Source organism: Narcine bancroftii, chromosome 4, assembly GCF_036971445.1.
Source record: "Narcine bancroftii isolate sNarBan1 chromosome 4, sNarBan1.hap1, whole genome shotgun sequence".
Taxonomy (NCBI): domain Eukaryota; kingdom Metazoa; phylum Chordata; class Chondrichthyes; order Torpediniformes; family Narcinidae; genus Narcine; species Narcine bancroftii.
This window is the reverse complement of record NC_091472.1, coordinates 310,383,393-310,402,815: the sequence shown is the minus strand read 5'-3', so window position 1 is coordinate 310,402,815 and position 19,423 is coordinate 310,383,393. Positions and strand designations below refer to the sequence as shown.

Here is a 19,423-nt window from a genome sequence, read left to right as displayed (position 1 = left end):
ATGGAGCATGGATTCAGAAAGGCCAGGTCTTGACAAACTTGCTGGAGTTCTTTGAGGATATAATGGGTGCGGTAGATAGAGGGGAACAGGTTAATGTTGTATATTTGAATTTCCAGAAGGGGTTTGATAAGGTGCCGCACAAGAGACTTATAAGATACAGATGAATGGAGTCAGGATTGTGGATTGGTTAACTGACAGAAGGCAGAGAGTCGGGATAAATGGATGTTTTTCTGATTGGCAGAAAGTGCCACACTGGGCCCGCAGCTGTTCACCATTAACTGATGATTTGGAAGAGGGGACAGAATGTAGTGGAGCCAAGTTTGTGGATGATACTAAATTGAGTGGAAAAGCAAATTGTACAGAAGATGTGGAGAGGCTGCAGAAGGATATAAAGTTAGGTGAATAGGCAAAGGTCTAGCAGATGGAGTACAATGTTAGTAAATGTGAGGTCATCCACTTTGACAGGAAAAAATAGAAGAGCAGATTATTATTTAAATGGTGAAAAATTGCAGCATGCTGTAGTGCAGAAGGACGGGAGTGTTTGGGCATGCATCGCAAGAAGTTGGATTACAGGTACAACAGGTTATTAAGAAGGCAAATGGAATGTTGGCCTTCATCGCTAGGGGAATTGAATTCAAGAGCAGGGAGGTAATGTTGCAACTGTATAAGGTACAGGTAAGAATGCACCTGGAGTACTGTGTCCAGTTCTGGTCTCCATATTTGAGGAAGGATATACTGGCTTTGGAGACGGTCCAGAGGAGGTTTACTAGGTTGATCCCTGGGATGAAGGGGTTGACTTATGATGAAAGATTAAATCGTCTAGGATTGTATTTGCTCGAGTTCAGAAGAATGAGAGGAGATCTAATAGAAACATATAGGATTATGAAGGGTATGGATAGGATAGATGTAGGAAGGTTTTTTGAGCTGGCCGGGGAAACTAAAACGAGAGGACACAGTCTCAAGATTCGGGGGAGTAGATTTAGGACAGAGATGAGGAAAAATAGTTTTTCCCAGAGAGTAGTGAATGTTTGGAATTCTCTCACCAAGGAAGTGGTTGAGGCTGCCTCATTAAACATATTTAAAATTTGGTTAGATCAATTTTGACATGATAGAGGAATTAGGGGATATGGGGAGAAGGCGGGTAGGTGGAGTTAGGTCATAAATTAGATCAGCCATGATCATATTGAATGGCGGAGCAGGCTCGATGGCCCGAATGAGGTGATAGAGGAATTAGGGGATATGGGGAGAAGGCAGGTAGGTGGAGTTAAATCATAAATGAGATCAGCCATGATCGTATTGAATGGCGGAGCAGGCTCGATGGGCCATTCTTGGCCTACTCCTGATCCTACCTCCTATGCTGCAACTGTACAAGGTCCTGGTGAGGCCGCACCTGGAGTACTGTGTGCAGTTCTGGTCTCCATACTTGAGGAAGGATAGACTGACCTTGGAGGCAGACCAGAGGAGGTTCACCAAGTTGATCCTGGAGATGAGTGGGTTGACCTACGAGGAGAGACTAAATCGCCTGGGATTATACTCACTCGAATTCAGAAGAATGAGAGGAGATCTATAGATACATATAAAATTATGAAATGGATAGATAAGATAGAGGCAGGAAAATTGTTTTCACTGGTAGGTGAGACCAGAACTAGGGGGACACGGCCTCAAGAGTCAGGGGGGGTAGATTTAAGACGGAGATGAGGAAAAACTGTTTTTCCCAGAGAGTCGTGAATCTGTGGCATTTACAACCCAGGGAAGTGGTTGAGGCTACTTCATTAAACATAGTTAAGGTTCAGTTAGATAGATTTTTACACAAAAAAGGAATTAAGGGATATGGGGAAAAGGCAGGTGGGTGGGTGGAGTGGAGATCAGCCATGATCTTATTGAATGGGAGAGCAGGCTCGAGGGGCTGGATGGCCAACTTCTGCTCTTATTTCTTATGTTCTTATGGGCCTTGGCAGATAGGATTGGAGGGTAGCTCAAGTTGTTTCATTTAAAAAAAGGCTCCAAAAGTAAACCAGGAAATTGTAGGCCAGTGGGCCTGACATCTGTAGTAAGTAAATTATTGGAGGGTGTTCTGAGAGATTAGTATTTGGACAACCATGGGCTGATTAAGGACAGTCAGCATGCGTGTTTGACGAATCTTAGAGTTTTTTTTGAGGTTATCACCAAGAAGGTAGATGAAAGAAAGGCTGTGGATGTTGTCTACATGGACTTTAGAAAGGCCTTTGACAAGGTCCCACATAGGAGGTTAGTTCAGAAAGTTCAGACACTAAGTATCCATGGATGGTTAGGTTTTGAACTGGATTTGAAATTGGCTGAATGGGAGAAGACAGAGAGTGGTAGTGGATGACTGCTTCTCAGACTGGAGGCCTGTGTGCCTCAGGGATCGGTGCTGGGACCATTGTTGTTTGTTATCCCTATCAGTGATCTGGAAGATAATGTGGGAAATTGGATCAGTGAGTTTGCTGGTGACACTAAGATTGGAAGCGTTGTCAACAGCGAGGAAAGCTTTCAAAGCTTGCAGAGGAATCTGGACCAACTGGAAAAATGGGACAGAAAATGGCAGATGGAATTTAATGCGGTTAAATGTGTGTGAAGTGCTGCAGTTTGGAAGGACAAACATAGTAGGGCACTGAGGAGTGTGGAGGAACAAAGGGATCTGGGAATACAGATACATAATTCCCTGAAAGTGGCGTCACAGATTGTAAAGAAAGCTTTTGGTATCTTGGCATTCATAAATCAAAGTATTGAGTACAGAAGTTGGGATGTTATGGTGAGGTTGTATAAGACATTAATAAGGCCAAATTTCGAGTATTGTGTGTAGTTCTGGTCGCCAAACTACTGAAAGTATATCAGATAAGATCAAAAGAGTGCAGAGAAGATTTACTAAAATATTGCTAGGTTTTGAGGAGTTGAATTACAGGGAAAGATTAAACAGGTTAAAACTTTATTCCTTGAAGCATAGAAGAATGAGGGGAGATATGATAGAGATTTACAAAATTATGAGGGAAATAGACAGAGTCAATGCAAGTACACTTTTTCCACTTAGATTAAGAGAGAAAGATATGGGGAACTTCATTCAAACAGTGATGCAAGTTTGGAATGGACTGCCATCTGACGTAGTAAGTACGGGCTCACTCTTAAGTTTTAAGAATAAATTGGATAGATACATGGTCTGGAAGTTATGGAATAGGTACAGGTCAGTGAGACTAGTGGAATGCTGTTTCAGCACAGACTACAAGGACCAAAATGGCCTGTTTTCTGTGCTGTAGGTTTCTATGGTTCTAAAGGAGAACTAAAAGGGGGGCATGAGAAGGCCATAGCAAGTATGTTCTATACATGTGTGAGGAACAGAAGGATAAGAATGAAGGTAGGGGGCTTAAGGATAAAGGCGGCAACATGTGCCTGTAGGTGGAGGAAGTTGGGGTGGTTGTAAATGAATACTTTGCTTCAGTATTCACCAGAGAAAAGGACTTTGGTCAAGGTGAAGTCAGAATAGAACAATCCTATGTGTGGATCATTTAGAGATTAAGAAAGAGGAAGTGCTGGATCTTCTCAAAACATTACCCCAGGACTGGACAAGATATACTCCAGGTTCTATGGGAAGGGAGGGAAGAGATTTCTGGGGCACTGGCCATGTTCTTTGCATCCTCCTTGACCACAGAGGAGATGCCAGAGGATGCAAGAAAAATAGAGTTATGAGGAAGGGAGGGTTCAGTTAATTTTTTGTAGGTATTTATCGGTCGTGCAACATTGTGGGCTGAATGGCCTGTAGTATGCTGTAATGTTCTAGGTAAAAGCTTCATACCTTAATAAACTCCAGAATTTCATCAGCTGTGTGATGGCCTTCATATTCATGAACATTAGACTGGTTGAATATCAATGTAGTTGGATAAGCTTGGATTCCGTGCTTGAAAGCAATACAAAATTATTAACGTTGAAAATTGTTTCCCTCCTTTTTTTAACCTCCTTCCCCACCCAAACATTTTGCTTGAAGTTTCTCTGCTTTTTTGTTCCTACATGACTCAGTACTATCACAACTGGTACTAAATTTCTGTTCTCGATTGGCATTTCCCTACCGTCTCTTTCTTATTCTCTCTCCTTTTATCTCGTCTTTGTCTAAAAAGTGTTGGCCACTACCCCGGTTTCATTTACCCTTTCAAAACAACCCCAAGGCATTCTAAATGTTACAACAAATAGTATGAAAAATATTTTTACTCACTGTATTACACAAATCTGCATGAACTGTACAATCCAATGTTCCAAACTTCAGCTGACCAATCAACTGCTTAGAAGCCTTACGTAGTTCAGGTAAAAGGGCTCGACAAGGAGGACACCACTAGAAATAAGAAAATCAGACACAGATATTTCATCTTACAGAATATTAATGGTTGTAATGTTTTACAGCTTCAGGCACTTTAATAGATTTATGTGACTCATTAATGGTATTAATTTAATATATACAATTTAAAAAAATGTATGATCTTAATGAATTTCCCTGAATCAATCCCAGCAAATGCAAATGTTTTCTCTATTATATCAAGCATTATGTGTCTGACATTATTCAAGGGGAAAATTGATGGAAAGTGATGTCCAAATACATTATAAGGTCCTCAAAGCTTAATTATATTTCTGTTTTATTCGAACATGACTAAACAGAGAAACCTAAATTATTTATTTTCCCAAATTATACTATAAAGATCATGATGTACAACAGACACCCCCCCAAAACTAAAAATATTTTTTTCATGCAATGATTCCCAAAATGGGATACAAGCAATGTGCCCAGCATTTGGCAGAACCTTATAAAATAGTTGAGAGATGAATGGTGTAATATTATTTAATTATACAGGAGCAAATAAAGCCAGCAATAGGTCATGAGTATATAACCCTAGTGGAGCTTGGTATACCATTACAAAAACACAACAATGCAAAGCCATGAAAATCTGTAAATTCCTAGAGAAATCATTCAAATACAAAGTTTCTTAAATTTCTAAGTCATTTCTTAAGAGATTAGAACAATGCCTCAATATTTTTGACATCAATATCTCCGTCGTGGAGAGAGTAGAGAGCACCAAGTTCCTCTGCGTCAAATTAAGAAGCAACTATCCTTGACACCCAATATCTCCTCACTTGTCCGGAAGGCATCTCCTGAGAAGACTGAGGCAGGCAAGGATACCAGTCACAATCCTGTCAGCTCTCTATAGGAGATCTATTGAGAGGATCATGGCCAGCCTCATCACAGTGTGGTGCAGTTACTGTTGAGCATTGGATCAGAGGTCAATCCACAGGACCATAAGAGCAGCAGAATTACTGGGGTCTCACTCCTCCCCATCGATGTGATTTACCAGGATCGTGCCTAAAATAGGCTTGCAAAATCAATGAGGACCTCTATCACTTCACCTGCAGCATCTTCCAACTACTCCATTCAAGAAAGAGAAACAGAAGTATCAGAGCCAGAACCACCAGACTGAGAAATAGCTTCTTCCCACAGGCAGTGAGACTACTGCTTCTCATACAAACTGTCCAGAACTACTATTAATTTGACAATACTATTTATTTATTTAATATTTATACACGTACTGTGCACATGTATCATTTGTCTATAAGTGTGTTTGCAGTGTTTTAAACCAAGGACCAGAGAACACTGGTTTGTACTTGGACAATCGGATGATTAAATAAACTTGAACTTGATTATCTCATGTTTTCTGCTGAACACCTAAGTAGTCAAATCAATGGTATCCTTATATTGGAGTCAATATCTGTTGAGAGCAGCTTTTGAATAATTTAGTCATGCAAACTTTTCATGGGCTCCAAACATGGTTTTTACAAATGAGACAGTGTTGAGTTTTCTTTTGAATCAAGCGAGAGTGCAGAAAGGTTTTCTTGTGGGCAGCATTTTCCAAAAGATGCAAAAGTTGAAGGTGTGCTGGAGGTTAAAAGCTTCCTGCTCTGCCACTGGCAAAGAAGTGACAACCTCATTCAAGTTGACCCATCACACTGCACTACTGCAGGCAAGTATAGCCATAGGACAAGCATGAGGCAAGCATGTCAGTAGACTGAAGTTCACATATTTCCTCCATTTCGGGTCTAAGGAATGAGCATACTATATTGAGCCCAGCATTAATTTACTTTGCAAATTATTGTTAAAATAAGGATTTTGTAGCTTTGTTTTTCTAAGAGCAAAAGAATGACCCCAAACAACGTGTAGGAGGTTGCATTTAATGAAACCGTTTTTGAATTAAAGCAAACTTAAATGTTTGTTTTAATGCAGAGTAAAAGCTTGTTATTTTGTAATTAAAAACTCAGATCAGACAGCATTTGTTTTGAGAGAAATAGAATTAGCGCTTCAGGTTGATAATCCTTCCCAGTTCTGATATATAGGTTTAAAGAAGGAGGAAAGTGAAATAGATGGAAGTGTCAAAGCACACATTTTGTTCTTCTTTCTTTTATTATCCTTCTATTTTTTTTCTCCCTTTGGTTCAACATGGACAGTGAATTTGCATTTTTATATTATTATAATAATTTTTTTCTTTACAATAATTGAATCACATGGCTGACTTTTTTCTCATTTTCTTTAATATCGACACAGATCGATATTTGCATTATTTTGTTAATATTATTGATGTTTTTCTTTTTGATTATTCTTCATTTTGACTGCATGTTGATTGAAAATACTCAAATATTCGAAAATTCAATGCACACATCGAGAGAGACAGGCAAGAAAGTGATTAAATGACCAAAGGTATTATTGTGCAAAATTACAAATGAGACATGCAAGATATACCTCAAGTATGGGTGGTTTTTTTTAAATCTAAAATTGCCTTGTTTTTTCCTATATTTATCTGTATTTTGTTAATGCTGCACCACCTCAGCTTCAGTGGAATCCCATTTTTAAAAGGCAACTTTTACATTTTCCTTTCTCGACTCCAACTACCCTACTCAACTGTTCTGGCTCCAATATGGATCAGTACGAGTTACAAGTACTAATTCTTGTAATTATGACAAAGTGGATGAGTAAATAAGAAAAAAAATTCATATGATGGGAGAATTAGGTTACACCAGAATACTGCAAGAATGTTTCAGTCCAAGATGTTACATATCAACCAAATACTTTTGATAATCAAGAAAGGGCTTACTGGTGCAAAGAAGTCCACAAGCCAAGGCTCTCTCTGGTTCTTCGGAAAATTCTGTGGATTTAGTGTGATAACAGATGCACTAATGCTCTCCCTGGCAAAAGACACGATGTCGTAGAGAACCTTCTTACCTTAAAATAAAATAAATGAAATAATTATATATGTGCCAAAATATACTAAGAAATAGCTAGAGCCTTCATAATTCAACTCTAAAGTTCATGAAAGAATGATCAAGAGGCAGGAAGGTCAGGCCAGCCAATCAGGTGCTTTGTGGAAGATGTCAATGCTACATATTATGATGTCAGGAAATCCACAAATAATTAATCTCAAATACTTTTCAAGTACTGTTGCTCCTTAGCCAAATGTTGCAGTTGATTTGAGTGTTCCACCAACATTAATAAGATGAGTGGTCAATCTCTTTTGATCACATGCATTAAAATAGCAATTTCGCCCAGTTTTCCAAGAGAAATCTTTGTTGCCTTCCAAATGAGTAATGTCCAGCCGAAAGAGCAGAAGGAATCTTGATTTAATGCTTCATATAAATGGCAACAGTAATTAACAACTTCACTTTCACAATTAAGTTCAGCAATATTAACCTGCTCCTAAAGCACAACTTTGTCATTCTCAAAACTTGGACATTTTGCTAGTATTTTGCTTAGCAGGTGACATTTTTCCTTACAGATTATGCATTGAAATCATGGATTGCAACTTCAATTTATATATAGCAAGTATCCTATTAATGAGAAGGGTACTTTTCAGCCACAAATGAAGGAAATTAAGAAATAATCTAACATGGGTATATGAAAAACTTGCAAATAGAAGACATTTAAAACATTAAGAAATATTTGTCACCAGTGTAACACGAGAACATATAGATTTTAATTCACGCAAGTGTAAGGCAATGCACCTCAGGTGTACAAATAAGAGTCGAAAACATATGAAAGAAGAGGTCTTTGGAAGCCTTAAGGAAGAGTGACCACAGTGTACAAAAACAAAGATTCTTGAAGGAGATAGTGTGGATAGATATGCAGTTATGCTCACCACATGGTTGAAGGCACTGGAGAGGGTAATGAGTAGATTCACCATGACATTGTCTAGGATCAAGCATTTAATTTACAAGGAAAGAGTGGGAGGTATGTTTTGCCTGGAATGGAGGAAGTTAAAAGAGGATATGATTGAGATACAATGCTACAAAGAATATAAACTGTGAAGGCTGCAAAAATATATTCCCTTCAAAGACACATAAAATAAAGAGATTTAGATTTAGGGGAAGCACCAAAAGATTTAGAAAGGATTTGAAGAGGGACTTCTTAATTTTTAAACTTTAAAATTGAAAAAAATTTAGAGATACAGCACGGTAACAGGCCATTTCAGCCCATGAGTCCGTGCTGTCCAATTTACACCCCATTAACCTACACACCTGGAGAAAAGCCACACAGACACAGGAAGAACATACAAACTCCTTACAGACAGCGCGGGATTTGAATCCAAGTCCAGTCCCCATCGCTGGGGGCTGTAAAGGCATTGCGCTAACCACTACGCCAACTGTGCCGCCCCAAAGGGTGCCAAGAATGTAGAATGTACCACCGCAGAGTGGTGGATATAAAGTTCAAACAGTAGTTAAGAGGTGTCTGGATAAGGACTTGAATCTCCAAGGCATTGAAGTGCTGGACAATGGGATTACCATGGATGGGTGCCTACTAGTTAGAATGAATGTGATGGGCTGAATGGCCTACTCCCATGCTGCATAACTGACCCACAACCAACTCGAGTCCTTACCATGATGAACTTCAAAGGCATGTGTTCCTCTGCCTTTGAATATTACTACAGAAGGCTGGCGTATATAGAGGGTTTTGCAGATGCGTGATCCTGCATTGCAATCGAAAGTTCCTACCTAGAAATACATCATTGTTAGTTCTCAAAATTTATTTTAAATCTGCACTTCAGTATTTCCATATTAAACGAAACTATGTATTACCAGAAATTTGAGGCAATTATATTACCTTTCATGATTCATGGCAACCATTAATTTGGCCACACCAACTTCAAGATCATAACTAAGAAATCCATCACCTCCCTTTTCCCCCTTCCTTAATATTAATATTGACTCTTAGCTGAAGTACTGTTCAGCAAGTAAGTATTATCTAGTTCCATATCTTGCATAAAAATGACTGGCTATTTGATTATAGGACTATCACTGACAGCGTCATATGATATCTTTTAGATTCAAGACCATATGAAAGACTTCAAAAAATAAAAGCATTTCAGCACAAAGGTCCTTCCAATACATCATTACAAAAGTAAACACAGCCTTTGGAGTAAGATCTGAGCCATGTGTGAAAGGAGTTGGAACACGATAGAATCTAATTCTCAAAACAAGTGCTGGCAGCTGACTAAAACTAAACTCCCACAAAATAAAATAGATCTGTTAATTAGTTTACTTCCAACCAGTCAAAAAGGCATTCAAATGTTGTTCTCTTTAGCAAAAAAAATTCTTGCCGTGTTGACATCTTCAAAATAAAGATTACACCAAATATTTGCAAGACTCTCATTAAATCTATATTAGAACACAAAGCCTAAATCTTTTTTTTTGTCCTGCCCATATTCAGTGCGAGGATCCTAGGAAAAGTGCACAAGTAAATTGAGTTCCCTACTGGCCACATTAACCCTTCAAGAGAATATCTACAGCATGCAGTCTACAATTTGTGATGGTATATTTCACACACACACACACACACACACACACACACACACACACACACACACACACACACACACACACACACACACACACACACACACACACACACACACACACACACACACACACACACACCTCAGTTATGTAAATCCTGGAACAAGACATCTCTCTGCAAACCTACAAGAAACTTCCGAACAGTAAACATTTATCTTTCGAGCACCAAAGCCTGGTGAACTTTATACATGTTAAATTCTGTGCACAGTATAAGAATTGCCGGCAACCAGTGAACTTGGAAGAATGAGAAGTGAGATTGAACAGTGAACCAAAAAACTTTTCTTAAATTTACACACACATTACATAGAATGTAGAAAGGGGTTAAGTTAGGTTAGTTAAGTTAATAGTGATAAGTTAAAGTTTGATTCTGTTTTCATGTTTAAAGATAATTAAAAACAATTTTTGTTTAAGTAACTATTTGTCGTGGTGAATATCTATTGCTGCTGGGTTTTGGGGTCCTTTGGGCTCGTAACAAATTATATTTTTGATTTGCTCTGAGATCCCTTGTATTAAAGGGAAGGGTGGTAGTGAGGTTGGAAAGGGTAAAAGGTGGATGTGAAAGCAGAAAATTCACTAATCTTCAAAATGTATCTGAATGAAAAGTTCTCAAGCATCATCCAGCAAAGCCGTTCGTCCAAATAGAGTAATTGTGCTAATAAAACTATTTTATTGCAACATTCCTTTCGGATAAAAATTTTTAAAAGGGGATTTATTGTGCCATTTTGTGAAATGATATAACTCAATTGTGCTTGAATAACTGGATTTGAAATTTTTTAAAAACAAAGTCTTTGGATACTATTTTGGATTGTGGATGTAACATCACTAAAAGAAGCATGATATTTTCCCCAGTCCTTTCTAGGGGCAATTAAGCAACAAAAGTGAGAAAGAGTGGCAGTTTTCAAACCCCCAAACCTGGAATCCTAAGGAAAATGTTGAAATTCTGCTACATTGCTAATGAGAGTTAAATAATTTGTCTCTGATCTGGGATTAAATCTGCAGCTCAATGTGCTTTTAAAACTCAGTTTCCACACTGTCTTAACAACAGTTAAATCTTTAATTCATGGCTATTTTAAGTAGTTGTACCTGAATGTTGTCACTTTGTAGAAGAGCCTTACACTTTTTAAACTCGTATTCACCAGACTCTGTTGCATCACTAAATTTAAAGAAAACCAGCCATCGATGATGGGCTAACTTGCCCTAGAGAAGAAATAAAAAAAATATGAATTTTCTTTGTTCTTTTGTTGCCATGTCAATCTTGTTTTCATTCTGTTATAATTTCAGTTTTCACTTGTCCATACCTGGATGGAATGCTCAGTGAGACTCTCCAGATCTGGTAGGTACTGCATGACCTCAATGTAAATTTCTCTGGCATCCAGGCTTTGGAGAATCTATGGAAAAATGTTTTTTTTTCTTCATGAACTGATTTACAAAGGAATAACAAAACAAAATTTACAGATTGCATGCACACCCGATCATTTGTTCTACATTCTTACACTAATGGTGCAGAATCTGGAGTGATAACAACATGCTAAACACACACAAAACACTTTGTAATGCTACAATTAATTTTTTCTGCATTTTTCCTGATCAGTATCGAGCCACCATCTTAAAGCACCCAAATATCCCACAATAATGTAATTCAAAATTTAGTATGGACTCTCTTTACAGTGCCAAACTCTCATCAGGTACAAGAAGTGAACCGGTGCGGACTCGAAAGGCCAACATGGCCTGTTTCCGCTCCGTAAATGGTTATATGGTTAATTAATCTTTCAACAAGGCTCGTGATTGGCTACAATTTTATTTAGATCGCTTACATTCACAAAAAACATGATAATTACTTTCATAACAAGAATTTCCTAGGGACCACACGTGGAAAGACCTATAACTTGGTCCTGCGCTTCTTCATCAAGAGTGACAATTGTGCAAGAGATGGCAAGATCAAGACCTGCCCTTATGGAGACACTAGATGAAAGCTGGACAAGGAATGTACAGTGCCAACCTATTCCAATTCCCTCCGTCCATTCCCAAGATGACATTTCTGTTCATGGTCTCATGAAATGCCAGACTGAGACCACCTGCAAATTGGAGGAACATTTCATATTCCATCCTTGCCCCCAACTATATGGCAATAATGTTGACTCCTCTGGTTTCTATTAGCACCCCCCCACAACCCCACTCTTTCCTGTTTCCCTATTCTTAATTCTCCTTTCTTCTAAGTCAGTCTTTTTTCCTTTCGGACGGAGTCTTTTCCTCCAGCTCTATATTCACAAAACTACCCCCTCCTCTATCAACTCTCACCTTCCCTTCCCCCCCTGCTCATCCCTCCCAAGCAGGTGCCTGTCTGCTTTTTGCTCATACCTTAAAGGACTCAGGCCAGAAAAGTCAGTTATATATTTCTACCTTCTATGGATGCTGAAAGACCTGCTAAATTTCTTCAGTATTTTTACAAGGAAGTTCAATAGTCTGAGACATTGTTGAAAATGGTATGGGGTGAAAATAAGCTTTTTTTTAAACAATGTTGAAGACTTAAAAACTAAGATTGTTATCGGCCAGACTCCGTGCTTGTTAACAAATGCAGTCAAAGATGGGATTGTGATTGGGTAGAGAATCAAAGGTAAAGGTTCAGCTGGGGATCATGCGAGAACAGTGATTTTGGGGCCACAGAAGATCATCACTAATTATATTAGTATTGGTCAAGTCCCAATCTGAACACTCAACAATTTGGAAACTTTAGTTTGCATACAAATACATACCAAAATTTTATTTCTCTGTTTAATGGTAGAACCTGGTGGAAAATAAATTGTTGTGCTCGAAGTTATCTCTAAATCTTTGCATAGTTGAGCCTGAGTTTTGCAATCCATCCATCCCACTTTAACAAGCCCTTCCTGAAAAAAAGCAAATTAAAATTGGAATGATTGTTTCAAGAGTTTATCATTGAATCAAAAAAGGTGCTTTAACAATTTCCTTTTTGGCTCTACAATTGCTCAATTTTGAACACAAATATAAAAAAAATCAAGTGTTTTATCAGTCAAAAGCCACAAATTCAAAAGCAGTTAACAGGACTATTCTCATCACTGTGAAAAATTTCATTCTTGCTGTTGATTCCCAGAATATGGGAATTCACCAACACAAATCTGCATTGTACCATTTGAAATGCATCATGCCGGAGTGCTAAAATTCTATTAATTCACACCACCAATATCAGAAGCTGTACAATCACTTTCTCATTCAATAAATTACTGGACAGCAGAAATAGTTGGCATATCTCTATTTTATGGATTCAAGGGTAAACCAAATCATATAGAATTTCAAACTGTCCCTTGTCTGAGGCACTCAGTTCAGCAACAACAACTGCCTACAACACAAGTCCACAATTTAATTTCACAAAGGAGAGGCAAGCATATGCTAGTTTCTGACAAATGTTATAATTCCCAGCGGTGTAATGTTTATCGATTATTCTTACAGCATTTACTAGACCTCATCAAAATATTTTAAACTGAATAAAAATACAAAACCAGGACATTAAAAAAGTGCTGGGTCCCTTAGTTATAAATCATAAAGAATGGGAATAGGATAATTTATTCACAACACAAATTAGTAGGATGGGCAAAACTTTGGAAATTAATCAACAACAGTTGAACAATCAGTAACTTTAGATTCATATTTCTCGACAGGTATTTATTAATTGCATTAAGTTTTTGGCAGGTTACTTAACCTGCAAGTTTAAAATTGAATTAGCCTTGCTCAGCTACTGAGGCACATGTTCATTTATGGCAAAAATGAATTACTCCAACTAACATTCATCAGAGCTCTGAAGTGCAAATGGACAATTTTCTCCAACTGATGTGGATGGGAAAGTCTAACAGTGTACCACCAGGATTGCGAATCAACCTCACAAGTTTACAACAATTAGCGTCATTCTTTGGCTTGGCTTCGCGGACGAAGATTTATGGAGGGGGTAAAAAGTCCACGTCAGCTGCAGGCTCGTTTGTGGCTGACAAGTCCGATGCGGGACAGGCAGACACGGTTGCAGCGGTTGCAGGGGAAAATTGGTGGGTTGGGGTTGGGTGTTGGGTTTTTCCTCCTTTGCCTTTTGTCAGTGAGGTTATAAAATTCACCATTGATTTGATTATTTTAAGAGTGAACTTTGAATAGTATACTTTCAATTAATGGAAAACCAGAACACATTGGAGAATAAGAACGAGACATCAAATGTTAATTTCTTAAACATTAGACTCACCAGCATTCCAGCTAACTTAAGTTGTGTCTGTGAAGACAAGCAATCTAAAATATAAAAAGAGGGCATGAACAATTACTATTTTGTTTTCAACAGCTTTGTTGTGATAAATATTATTGAGAGTGAGACCAATGACACATGAGCATCATTGCCAAGTTTAACATTTTTTAGAACTCACCAGCAAAACCAAAATTACTGCACTGGCTTTCTCCGCCACATTACGTTAGCCAGACTATTCTGTTGCATTCAAGTGCCTTATAGTTCTCAAGCATTTCCTCTTATCCATCCACCAAACTCATTATGATATCTCCCATTGTTCTCAATCATTTCACAAAGCACCCTTCCCTGCTCCAGATCTATCGATTTTCCGCCTGTATTCATTCATGTTGTCAATGAGCTCAGTTTTTTTGCCTTCCAACTTAAGATCAGATTCTACCTGTCTCAACTGGCAGTATAGTTCTGATAACTGCTGGAATTCAGATACTGGATTTGTCGGACATCAGATAAATTAAGTGGGAAAAAAAAGAGATTGATAGGCATCTAAATCAAAGGTTATGGAGTAAGGGCTGAGTGGGAGAATGGATCAGCTCCATCATGGAATGGTGGAGTAGACTCAACTGGCTGAATAGCTTGCTCCTATATCTTATGGTCTTATTATTCAATATCAGCAAGCCTCCTATTTGAGATCAGGCATATTATTACATAATAAAACAATTGTTATTACCTCCCATTTCTGCACAGAAAGTGACCAGCCATCCAATCCCCAAGGAGTAAGCTGAATTGAAAGCACTTGCAAAATTTCCTAGCAACAAAAAAATTTGGTTATGATTCAAGCAATATAACATGCCTGAATTATTTCATTTCAACAGTAGTTGATAAGGAAGTAGCATTTATCTTATTCAAATGTTTTGTCTAGTTCATTAATTTGTGTGTGAAAATAAGCATGGTCAAGTTTTGCATCATCCCATTCTATCCTGAAGGTGTATCTGGGGCTAAAGATTTCCAATAGCCTCATTGTACTTCCAGTAGTTTCAATAAAAATAATACAATGCCACCACTGAAATGGCTAGCTTCAGCCACAGAAATATTGCATCCAATGGGCCTTAACTAATCTTAGTCAGACGAGGAAAATCAATTCTTTGTAACACACTGAATTTTTTTTTAAACTTTAAAAAAACTGAATAGTTTTCTTTCTCTTCTGATCAAATACCTGTCCATAATTCAGTCACCCGGCTTGTGACGTACTTCATGGCAAATCTAACAAGTTCGTCCTTTGAGCGATCTCCAAAATATTTTACTGGACTCTACAAATTTAAAACCATTACAAGAATTAGCCTATAGGTAAATCCATTCCATTGTCATGCACCTCCAAATATTGTTAAAAATCTCAGGCCGTAACTATATAGATTATGAATTACAAGCCAACTTCTCAGAACAATTAAACTTTATACAGGTTGTTTTTCTAAAAACGTGATCGTTTTTGAAATATAGCATACATGTGACTTGTGTTTAGACAGCATAGAAACACAGCAATTTTAATTATCCTGTGGTGGTAAAATACCAGAGATTTTTGTATGATTCCTACCCCTCCTGCTTTAAAGATGTACAGACTTGGGTAACTGGTGATTCCTTTGGAACGACACAACATCCTGTTATCTCCACAGTTCACCGCTCCTATGCGGATTACTCCATCCATTTCTTTGGCAAATTCTCTCCACTGGACAACAAGAAAAATAGGCAAGTTTTCATATACGTTAAATAAAAAGGGGACAAAATTTTAAGATTCAAAACATTAGGCGCATGAAATGTAATCATAATAAATAAACATACCGTTGGAGCCAAGTCATGGCAATGTGAGCACCGAGGGAAGTAGAAGTTTACAAACCACAATTCTCCAGAGGTAACTGCAGCATCTGTTAAGCAAAATATAGTAGTGTAATTAAGCACATTTGCATGAAAATTAGTGTTTAGGCTGTCAGATATCAGCACTCGAGAGTTTGTTAATGGAAAGGCTTCCGCTTGATTGATCTCTTGTTTTAGCCTTGTAGACAATTGCAAGTATTCATTCTAGATAGATTTTTTGGGGAGACAGCAAATGTGAAAAGACATCTTTGATCTTTTTAAATGATTAAAAGCTAAGATGTCCACATTCAAAAACTTATTCTGGGTTAACATATCAGTGATCTTTTTTTAAAAAAAAGAAATTAGTTTCGTGAGAATCAGTGACTCACAGTTAATAAATGTTATAACTCATCATTCACAAATAGAAATCACACCAAAAACTTGTATTTAAGAAAACAAATGACTGGCTTGTTATTTACCCCGCACAAGAGGGCAAGTTTGAAATCAATGATCTGAACACAGCATCTCATATTCACAGGGTGATATCAGGAGAAAACAGATACTGTTTACCTGGGAATATGGCTTTGGGAAAGGAATTAACAAGAAAGACTAAATATATAAAATAAAAACATCAAGTTCCAGCAAACCAACAGTAGGCCACTTGGCACAAAGAACACAAGTAAGTGTGAATCTCAGAAACGTTGGCATGTCTATTTCATGAGTGAGTTTTCTGCTCACTTCAGATCAGGATGTTGCTTTCGGAGTGACAACTAAAAATTTTTTTTAAAATTTAGACATGCAGTACAGTAACAGGCTCTTTAGGCCCACGAGCCCGGGCTGCCTATCACACCCAATCGATCTTCAACTCCCAGTTTGTTTTGAACAGAGGGAGAAAACTGGAGCCCCTGGGGGAAAGCCCACACAGACAAGCGGAGAATGTCCAAACTCCTTAGAGACAGTATGGGATTCGAACCTTGGTCCCAATCGCTGGCGCTGTTACGGCGTTGCGCTAACCATGCTGTCCTATGGATCTTATTCTCAGTACTTGTCCTGATATCCCAGCATTGAAGGATGAACTTATCAATTTTGTAAATGACATGATAAAATATAAAAATTTGATAAAAGCTGTCTTGATATTTTTTAAAAGTATATTGAAAGTTAGTTCAAAAGAATAAGTGGACACCGAGGCAGGTCTTGGGATGTTATAATAACATAGAAGTTATTACAACAAAATTAATTGGATTTAGTGAGGTATCAAGTGTTTTGTACAAAGTATTTCCATGCAAAAATTGATTTCCTAAAGCAAACATACCAAAGTCCCCTTTATCCAACGTTATAATTTCAACATCATCATCATAGATGCCTGGAAGAGAAAAGAAATTGGAGAAAATGTCAAACAGTTTGTGTATTTATTAATCCAAAAGAGGTTTTGTGTTTAATTTTATATTCTATTACCATCGTAATTTCAATAGCGTCAAATTACTTTGTTCTTCTGTTATTAAATGGAGGATGCATTTTTCCCCATGAAGCTAATAGGGGAAACAGTTGAAACTATTTTGGAAGAAGAGTATTTCAGCGTTATAGATAATTTAAAATTGCATTTTCTTACCAAAGTCATAACGATAGAAGTTCCAGCTTTCATATTGACCACCCTGATGATCCTGCAGGCCCTTCTCACCATATTTGTCATACTTTTTCCGAAGATCCTCATCTTTTAAAACTTCGTATGCTCTATTTATTTTCAAAAAGTTATCATGTGCTTCTGGATTATTCTAGCAAAGACATGAAAGTGAAAAATGCAATTCTACCAGCAACAGTGATCAACTTAAGAGGAAATAGGACATGTACATTTTTCTCTGTTGAAAAGTGAGAACCTGATCTCATGTGACAAGGCAATCTTAGATTAATGAGCTCATTAACACAACAACTTCAACTCATATACTTCACTTTGCATTCTGCCCCAAGATGCTTAATAGGAGCATAATAAAAGGGCTACAAGCTATTTAACGACATAATAGATGAGCAAAAGCTTAGTCAAATAAATAGATTTTAAGAATTATTTATAAAAAGGGTGGAGAGGTTCAAGTTCAGTGCCTTGCTAGCTAAGGGTACAACCACCAAAATGAAAGTAAATCTTTACGGAATGATGAACCACCCAGAACTGGAGGAAAACAGACATCTTGTGACATTGTATTTCTATTGGTGATGACAAAGAAAGTGAAGACCTTCTTATTGCGTTGGAGGCTTGGGTCTAGAACTCAGGTTGCCTATGAATCGAATACGTCCATGCAGCCATAGAGGCTGCGGGAGCACTGGAGGAGAATCTACAGACTCAGTGACCCCCTTTTGCTTCTCTTTCTTCTTTGGTTAGGAGCATTGGGCTCATGGTGAATCTTTGTTTGCCTTACAGCAGACAAAAGTTATGAGTATATCATGAATACTATACTTTTAACAGATTGCTTGAATTGAGAAATCTGCCACAGGTGTTGCATTTATTGAGTTTGAAAGCAAAGTAACTGCAGGTATACCAATGAGGAAAGAGACGATACTGAAATCAAAGGGAGATCTTTTGCTTTTCTGTTTAGTTCATTTTAAGGTGCTTTGGAGATCAACTGGTGGCAGTCTTCTTTTCAACTTTAAAATGGCAATTGAAATGGACAGGGCTAAGGATAAGACCGATTGGTTTGCGAGCAGTAGGCCAGAATTAACCATGAAGGCATTGCATCTGAGGAAAATACAAGTCAACTGTAGCAGCAAGAAATGACATAAGGCCTAGAATGTGAAAATATACATTTGTCAGAATGATCCATGATGAGGCAGCCAGCATTTTAAAGCTGGCGTATTACATCGGATCCCTGCACAAATAGAAGGTGAACTTGGTGAAACTCAAGGGTCAGAAACAAAAATACCACCAATATGAAGATGGTTTGGGGAGGGGAAAAAAAAGACAACAGAGAAGACATAGAGACTTCTGCACAAAATGGTTTTCAGAAAATAGAATTAGAACTCAGAACCATCAAGAACATTCATTTAGAAATCAAGATGAACCTTGGCAAATGGGTCTGCAGTGCAAGATACTTAAAACCGTGTTGAAAATGAAGCTGCACACAAACTTGATAAGTTGAAGTCAATGATTGACCCTAAAGCAAGAATTAAAAGGAGATTGCAGCAATGAAACCAACATGCCACTTTCTCTTACAATAATGCTGGCTGCGTCAAGGAGGAGCAGGTCAACTCTGCTTGGAGATTATTCTCTAATACATTAAGCAGACACTGGGTCAACGTTAACATGCCAGGACTAATATTAAAATGAACTGTTGTGTACCATAATGTAATGAGTGAAGACGTGTTGCCATATGCAGACTTTAAAAGAAAGAGGTTTTAGAGACTCAAGTCAACAAATTCCTCAGACCACAGAAAGAGTGTGTTCTCTGCTGGAAGGTTGACAATGTT

At 37.8% G+C, this 19,423-nt stretch overlaps 1 protein-coding gene across 5 annotated transcripts in view; it reads right to left on the bottom strand.

Annotated features, from left to right (window-relative positions):
• The window catches only part of dnajc10 (DnaJ (Hsp40) homolog, subfamily C, member 10), a 163,265-nt gene that overhangs the window by 130,880 nt on the left and 12,962 nt on the right, over positions 1-19,423 (bottom strand). For all 5 annotated transcript variants that reach the window (XM_069935898.1, XM_069935899.1, XM_069935897.1 and 2 more), the window contains exons 3-16: positions 17,580-17,742; positions 17,283-17,333; positions 15,959-16,041; positions 15,714-15,845; positions 15,339-15,432; positions 14,853-14,930; positions 14,132-14,175; positions 12,645-12,776; positions 11,190-11,279; positions 10,975-11,088; positions 8,916-9,030; positions 7,140-7,267; positions 4,223-4,339; positions 3,809-3,910 (exon numbers count right to left, since the gene is read on the bottom strand). In XM_069935898.1, the coding sequence (XP_069791999.1) occupies positions 3,809-3,910; positions 4,223-4,339; positions 7,140-7,267; positions 8,916-9,030; positions 10,975-11,088; positions 11,190-11,279; positions 12,645-12,776; positions 14,132-14,175; positions 14,853-14,930; positions 15,339-15,432; positions 15,714-15,845; positions 15,959-16,041; positions 17,283-17,333; positions 17,580-17,742 (1,443 nt within the window). The remainder of the gene's footprint in view (positions 1-3,808; positions 3,911-4,222; positions 4,340-7,139; positions 7,268-8,915; positions 9,031-10,974; positions 11,089-11,189; positions 11,280-12,644; positions 12,777-14,131; positions 14,176-14,852; positions 14,931-15,338; positions 15,433-15,713; positions 15,846-15,958; positions 16,042-17,282; positions 17,334-17,579; positions 17,743-19,423) is intronic.